Source organism: Gamsiella multidivaricata (assembly GCF_025024155.1).
Source record: "Gamsiella multidivaricata strain RSA 2152 chromosome Unknown BC939scaffold_77, whole genome shotgun sequence".
Classification (NCBI taxonomy): domain Eukaryota; kingdom Fungi; phylum Mortierellomycota; class Mortierellomycetes; order Mortierellales; family Mortierellaceae; genus Gamsiella; species Gamsiella multidivaricata.
In genome coordinates this window covers 24,935-32,526 of record NW_026251785.1, presented here as the reverse complement: position 1 = coordinate 32,526, position 7,592 = coordinate 24,935, and the positions used below count along the sequence as shown (strand labels likewise).

General features: G+C 49.8%; 2 protein-coding genes across 2 annotated transcripts; both read left to right on the top strand.

Moving 5' to 3' along the window:
* Nucleotides 1–546: 546 nt before the first annotated feature.
* On the top strand, nucleotides 547–2,128 carry BC939DRAFT_463451 (Rhodanese-like domain-containing protein). Its single transcript, XM_051557234.1, has 3 exons — nucleotides 547–892; nucleotides 1,026–1,158; nucleotides 1,812–2,128. Exons 1-3 carry the CDS (start codon nucleotides 584–586, stop codon nucleotides 1,970–1,972), a joined length of 603 nt encoding a protein of 200 aa, XP_051408283.1. The 5' UTR covers nucleotides 547–583; the 3' UTR covers nucleotides 1,973–2,128.
* Nucleotides 2,129–4,729: 2,601 nt separating this feature from the next.
* Nucleotides 4,730–7,408, top strand: BC939DRAFT_463449 (uncharacterized protein). Its single transcript, XM_051557233.1, has one exon. The coding sequence runs from the start codon at nucleotides 4,997–4,999 to the stop codon at nucleotides 7,340–7,342; it is 2,346 nt and encodes a 781-aa protein (XP_051408282.1). The 5' UTR covers nucleotides 4,730–4,996; the 3' UTR covers nucleotides 7,343–7,408.
* The last annotated feature ends 184 nt before the right edge of the window (nucleotides 7,409–7,592 follow it).

Below are 7,592 nucleotides of genomic sequence, written 5' to 3'. Positions count from 1 at the left end.
CAGGCGAGGAGGACGAGGAGGGCGAGGAGGACGAGGAGGGCGAGGAGGCAGACGGTGACGATGACACAGCAGAAGAGCCTATAGTGAAGTCCATTCTTGCATGCCAGTTGCTGGATACACTTCGGCTTTATTTCGAGCAGCAGGATACAGATCAATCAAAAAAATTGCTGCCATCTGCAGAATGAGAGACTTCGCCGACAGCAGGCGCGTGTCTGGTCTACAGCAAACGACACTCTTCAAGATGTTTGCCAAAGGCAAATAAACTGTACGCACAAATCCCATGTAATTATTTTTGGATTTAACTTAACCAAGGACCAAGGACCAAAGAATCCTTTGTTTTTGCCTTTAGCCGGATTCCTGAAAACTCCCATATGTTTTTCGTTGGGACCGAAGAAAAGTTTTCTAGTTTTTTCGTTATGCCAGTTTAGGTTTAGCCAGGTTTGACTGTAATAAAATGAACACGCGGGTGACTGCCTCAATGGCGCAATTTCATACCCATCAGATTCGAGTCGCGCGGCCACTTAGATTCCTTTGAAAAAAACAAGGGGCGAGCTATCACCCTAGGAATATTAGCACCAACCCAATGGGCAAATCTCTCCCTCTCTCTCTCTTTTCACAATCAGCATCGACACACTCCCTCTACTTCTCATCCCCATCTGGTTCGCGACCGACGTTTCTGCCTTCTTGCCTACGAAAACACCACAGAAATACATATACCATGCCTTCCTTCACCTCTCTCGCTATCCCCGCTCTTTACCAGACCTCGCGCCAGTTTGCCCCTCGCTCAATGGCTGCACTTCGCCAGGCACAGCAGCTCTCGACCAGGGCTAGCCAGAAGCCCGAGGTGGTCACCTATGAGGAGATCGACAGCCTTATCCAGAAGAAGGACAAGGTAGAGTAACCCAGCGCTTAGTCAATTGAATCCGCAGCGTGGTGTGATGTGTTTGGCACGCACGCGTCGTTATGCCCTCTTTCACAAGTATTCTGTTACTCACTCGTGCTTGTTTTCGCGTTCATTTCAACAGAACGTCGTATTGATCGATGTCCGCGACGCAGGCGAGGTCGCCCAGGGCGTCATCCCTACGTCACACCACGTCCCTTTGGCCAGCATTCAGGAGGCGCTTTCCTTACCCGAGAAGGAGTTTGAGCAGCGTTTTGGTAAGCCCCGGATCCAGTCCAATCTCCCAAGATGCTTCTTCCATTTTTGTTCTCCTTGCGATGATGATCTTTTGGATGTTCGGGAAGAAGAAATATAGCGCAGCAACATTGAATGGAAGGCAATCGTGAACAGTCAACATTCAGAGCTGGATTGGAATATCGGTTCCGGAAACTCGATTGAGCGTCTGTAGGATCGATCATTGGCAGTGCGGCATGAAAGCTGGAAAAGAAAGGCTGGATTGCTACAAGGACTTGTCTACCAGTGAAAGGGCGCAACCTTGGTTCTTTTCGTGCCCGTGGGAAACCGGATGGCGTCAGCTTTGAGTTCATTCAGCGCCCTGTCTGCTATTTCAAAAAAAGAAGTGCCGCCAGTGTGGAGTCAGGGCTCAGGACTGTTTATGGCGGGGGAATAGAAGTAAAAGACCTAGCACGACCTTTTTCCTTCATTTGAGGTCTGGCACTCGTGTGAGTCAGAGGGTAAACAGAGCGGAGACAACGGGTACGGAAGCAAGTGGAGGTGGTCATCATCGGAGACAGGCAACATTTAACGCCACCAATAATATCTTTTAGCCACAGACTCCCAGCACCATCACATTCAATCCATACAGAGCAGCATAAATTAACTTCCCTCATCTTTGTGATTTCAATATTAGGCTTCAAGAAGTTCGGCAAGGACGACGAAGTGATCTTCTACTGCAGGTCAGGAAGACGCTCAGGGATGGCCTTTGACCTCGCCAAGCAGCTTGGATACAAGGGCGTCCGCAACTACTCTGGAAGCTGGCTTGACTACGAGGCCAAGGCTAAGAGCCAGTAGTAGAAAAAAAGCAAAGCGAGTGAAAAAAAAAGAAGAAAAAAAAAACGAAATCGATGTTGATGGAACAACACTCGACGGACAACGCCTCCATTGCTCTGTAGATTCATTGCAGACACCTGTACAGTAAAAAAACTCCTCAATAATATATCCATATCCATATCCAGTATTTAGCATGGCGTGCTCCATGGTGATACGTGCACTTGCTTGAAAAAGAAGTCTCGACAGCGCCTAGGGAAGGAAGTTGTCTAAGGACACATGCGGTATCTGTTACGTATACTAATGCAGGTACAGGGCGTGAGAAGTGTGGCAGACCCTTTGACGCGTACACGCGTGCGCCTGCGTTGGAGTCGCGTCTGGTCTTAACAGGACGAACAATACTGTGTTCGCTCACAGTACGTTAGTGTCGACAAGTTCATTTCATTCGGGGTGCATGCGTTCATGAATAGCTAAACGAGCATGCGAAAGCACGGTGCGACGGGGGGGCAATATAAGATCTGACTAAGTGAAAAGACCGACGAGAGCTTTTTAGTAACGTAGCAGAGTGCCGTGCCCTGCTGCAGAGATGATGACAAGGGCTAGACTAGAACCCGCAACGCTGCCTCTCAAGTCATTTACCGGGCCAAAGGGCCAGAGCCTGCATGAATAGAAGACAAAGATTGATGAGCCGAATAGAACAGCAAGATCCCCAACCTTCCTATTGTTTTCTATCGAGCTCTCATGCAGAAATGAAGTGAGGCGAACAATCGAAATCCAACCTTTTCTGGAAAGAAAAACAACAGTACTCATGACAACACAAAAGAGCTCGTTCGGGCCTCCATTGTTCCTTACGGCGCATCGTCATCAAAAAAGCGATATAAAGTTTTTTTGTAGCTGTCTATGGTCTTTGGGAACGCCTCCTTGGATCGGAGTCACTTTGTTTGATGCATTTCATCCACCCATCATTCATGACTATGGCCTAGGTTTTACGTGGGTCACCCGGGACAGGGGAGATGGAGACATGAGGTGGGTAGCTCACAAACCTCCCTTCACCTCTGCATATCATCCTCCCTGCAACAATCGGACAGCCCTAATGTGGAATGGTATACAGCAGACAGACCTTCATAGACATGGTCTTGTTGTAATATCGGAAACAAAAAAAAACGAAAAAAAAACGGCGCGTCTGGCAAGGGCGACACAGGAATGAATAATTACACTAAGCTATGATAGAAGGGATACAGGGAGGGGATCCGTGATCCGTGGGCATAATTATTATTATTTATTTATTTGCTGTGCATGGTTTCACAGACAGAGAGATACGGGGATGATGGTCCTGATGGACACTGAAACATGGCGTACATGGTTCCCAGCACCCTCGAGTACTAACGGTGCCTGAATAATAAAACGAACAATGTCTCGCAGTTTGCGGACTAGCAGTTGCATTTGCATAGTAGTTGTCGTTGAGTGCAATTGGCTAAAAGACGCGTCTCTGATTTATAGTAGACTACGTGTAGAATCTGTATAGTTTTCAGCTGAGAAATTCTGTTTGCCCAGCGTTGTTGATAACTCAGATAGCTGGGTTAGGGGTAATGGAAAAGTGTCAGGTCTAGAGAGATGGGGACTAGAGAGATGGGAATGAGAGAGAAAAATTGCAGAGGGCTCTGAGCAATAAAAAAGTGTTTGAGGCGATGCACGCCAGAACAATACAACATCTGTTGCCCAAGGCGCGTTCCTTCTGAACAGCTGTCTTGATCGGTCTAGCTTCCTTTGGAAGTGCTGGGCCTTTTTTTACAGAGCAAATTAGCTGAGGATGCATTGTCCACCCGCAGCAATGTTCATTTCTGCATGTTTGGTGAGAAAGGTCGATTGATGGTCTTGCAGTATTATTCGGTTAGAGATGGCCTAGATTTGAACCAGATTGCTCTTCTTTTTGATGTTTTGTTTTTGGGAATGCTTGCCCTACGCCCAATGGGCCCGGAATGCAATTGAAGAACCTGTTTCCGAGGAGAGGGGAGAATGAGGAGAGAGCCTTTACTGTTCGAGATGCAGCATGTTTTTTGGTCATCTGTGGTGTAGCACAAATGCTCACGAACATCAGCGATAAGCGATCAATGTTTGGTCCAATCAATTGAACTTTAGGGGTGGCGGGCAAAGTTCATGTAGATGTAATGCACTGTGAGTGAGTGTAAAGATAAAAATGTGCGAGGATAGAAAGAATATGGAAGGAGGAGTAGGTAAAGAGATAGAGCGATGGATGAAGGAACAAAGGTAATGGTGTTTTGGGGATACTGTGGGTGGACGGTGCACATGAAGAAGCAGGAAGAGGTTTCGCTCCGCACCATAGAGCGATAATGAACTCGTTCCATTTTCAGTCTCCACCGCTTGGGCTTTGCGGATTGTAACCGCCGCATCGGCCTCCACTCCACTTGACTGGACTCTTCGTTCTCGCGCGGGGAAATTCTTTTGCCTACAGCAGTTTCCATAACCATGGACTCTCTCGCCTGAGGAGAGTGTATTTCCTGGTCACTTGTTTCCTTCTGGAATAACATGTGTGCATGTGTCTATGAGAATAATAGAGTATAGACTATTGGTAATTTAATAAATGAGTAAACAATAGCAATAGCAATAGCAACAGCAATGTTCCCTTGTATACCTTCGATCGTACTGCACTCTCTACCCCCACACTCACTCTCACGCACACATTCGCACTGGCACGCATTGCCATTTCAGCCCTTTGTGCAGCCTGTGCCACTTTAACTGTTATCTCCTCCCTCTTCCTTCCTCTTTTCTTCTCCTTTCTCTTTCCCCTCTTCACTCGGAGGATTTTCATTCCTGTCCCCTATCCCGCCTGTCTGTCTCATCAGCACTCCCCACCTCACTCCCCTCCACGCCTCCTTCCGTCCCTCCCCCACTTTACACCCACACTCACGCCTTCCCTCCCTCCTTTAAACGCCACCATTCAATCCACCGAATAACCCCCCCTTCTACCCCGTTTATTTCGAAAGTCAGCTCCGTACTTCCTCCTGCCCTTAACGCGGATGGTCTCAGATGGCGCCAGATACCCGCCCCACGCTCGCGCCATCGCCATCCTCCTTTTCCCCCTCTATTCCATCCACCTCACTGTCGCCATCAACACCGCCGCGCATCCCCTCCTCTTCCTCTCCCGCCTATTACCTTCACCTCACACGCTTCCTCTCTCTTTCTCTCCTCCTCCTTCTCTCCTCAACCAACGTCGCCCATGCTGTCCAATGCACCTCTCCTAGCTACAATACCGAGGTCCAGCCCGGTCAAAGCACTGTCCTGACCTGGCAAGCAACCGGAAGTGACCTTGAGGCATACAATAGCCTCTCCGCAACCCTCTACTGCATGGACATCGACGGTTCCAAGGGCGGAATCTGGCGTACCGCCGCAACTTTGTTCCAGGACCGCGGATTGGCTGCAACACATGGCCAATACCAGTTCTCGGTCCCAAATTGCGGTGCTCTCGCCAGGGATGTTGCCATCCGGATCGTCGCCACCAACAAGGCCGCAAACAGCCGAGTCGATACTGCGTGCTACTTCACAATGAATCCTCTCGCTATCATTATACCGACCACGACCAGCAACGTCGTTGTCCCAACTACGACAGCTGCCCCACCCCCCGACATAACCACAGTCGCACCGCCGGTCTCTTCAGGCGTGACAACAGGAACACCCACAACAATTGCCACAACGGCCACAATTCCGTCCAGTGGCACCAGCACCGCAACACAGACCTCATCCACCTCAGGGACGAGTTTAACCAGCATACCCAACCCTTCCAACATACCCTTTCCTCCACTGCCACCTCTTCCACCACTCGATGATCCATCATCCACATCCGATGGGTCAGGCTCTACACAAGGCAATACTCCTGGTAATGGGCCTGTCAAGGACGGACCGGGCAGGACGATCGGCGTGGCCTTGGGGGGTGTGAGTGGGATGTTGGCACTTGTCCTCTTGGTCACACTCTTCATCGTCAGACGGCGGCGGCACACGCGGTCAAGGGAACCTGGTCTCCTGGGTGGTAGTAAAGGAGGTGGCCAGTATGGTGGGTTGGGTATGAAGGAGAAATTAATGATGAAAGGCCGTCGTTTGAAGGGCTCAAACAAGGGTCAATCTGAACGAGATTTCTATCTGATGAGGGACGACGACGATGATGATGATTATAATGACAACGCTTCAGAGACTTATGACAGTGAGGTCGCGGCTGCGGTGGCCAAGCACAAGAAGCGCCACACCCTGGCGGATCCTGAGGCGGGTTCCTCGGAGAAACAGTCAAGTGAAGCGGATAAGCAAGGAGAAGCGACGGAGCCAAGTATGCGGGGCCATGATCGGGACTCGACGCTGTCATATCCACCAAATGCTTATATCGATCGGTATCTATCCCCCTCAGGGTCGCACCAGTACATGTATACGGACGATGAGTCCACCATGTCCTCGATGCGCTCAAGCTTCGAGTCCTCCTCGGTGGTACGGCAGTACTGGGCCGCATCCATGGCTGCTCGCACAGAACGTCGCCTCGAAGGGTTCCCTCCATCCGTTAGCTACTCTGAGGGGGACTCGGTCTTTGGTGGCCATCGAAGAACTCCTTCCATGTCATCTCAGTCCCGGAAAGCAGATATCCTGAGTATGGATGATTCATCATTTACAGAGAGCTATATCGATGGACCAAGGGTTGGAGCTGGAGCTGGATCTGCGGCTGGGCCATTGTCGTTCAAGGAGGGTATGGTCAAGCGGCATTACCGAAGCACGGTCAATTCGGTACAGAGCTACATCCGTCGGTCCATGTCTATGAGTCTTGCCAGCTTCCAGTCTGGAATATCTTCGACCGATGACGAGGGCTGGCATCGCGGACACGGATACCGGTCATCGATCAACACTGAGTTTCTAGACCACCTAAACATCAAGGCCCTTCGTAGCCATCAGCACCAGCTCGCGTACTATCGGCACTACTACCGCCAGAACCCAAGCCTAACAGCGAGCACTATCGATGAAACTCCCGTGATGGGCGCTAATGCCAAAACCATGACAACGACGACGAGCTGGAGGACGAGTTCGGCGCCCTCGCTGACATCGACAAACGATCCGTTCCAGACGTTTGATTCGAATGAGATCCTAGTAGATCTGAGCCCGTTCTCAGATCTGCACGCGGTCCAGACCAAAGACAACGAGATGGATCAGACCCTGCAGCCACCACCGAAGCTGTCTGTGGTAACAGCCGAGGATAGGTCGAATTCCTCTCTGCTTCGGTCGTTCCCGTCACCGCCTCTTCTGGAGCCTGCAGCTTCGCCAACGGATTCCAAGGTCTCGTCGGCAAGAACCTCTGCGATTTCTTCTCTGCAGTTGAATGACCCACCACGTTCTCCACGATAAGTTCTCTTCTGAAGATACTAAAAAGATAATAATCAAAATAATAAAAAAAAAAACAATTGTAAAGAGGTTCATTCAGCGGCTGTTCATTCGGAAGGTCCGGCAGAAGGATATGCGTGAAGTTGCATTTCATCGGCGATATCGATCAGTATGCAATATGTCCAGAAAATGAGTTCCAAGGTTGTTGTTGTTATTGTTGTTGTTGTTGTTGTTGTTGTTGTTGTTGTTGTTGTTGTTGTTGTTGTTGTTTCTT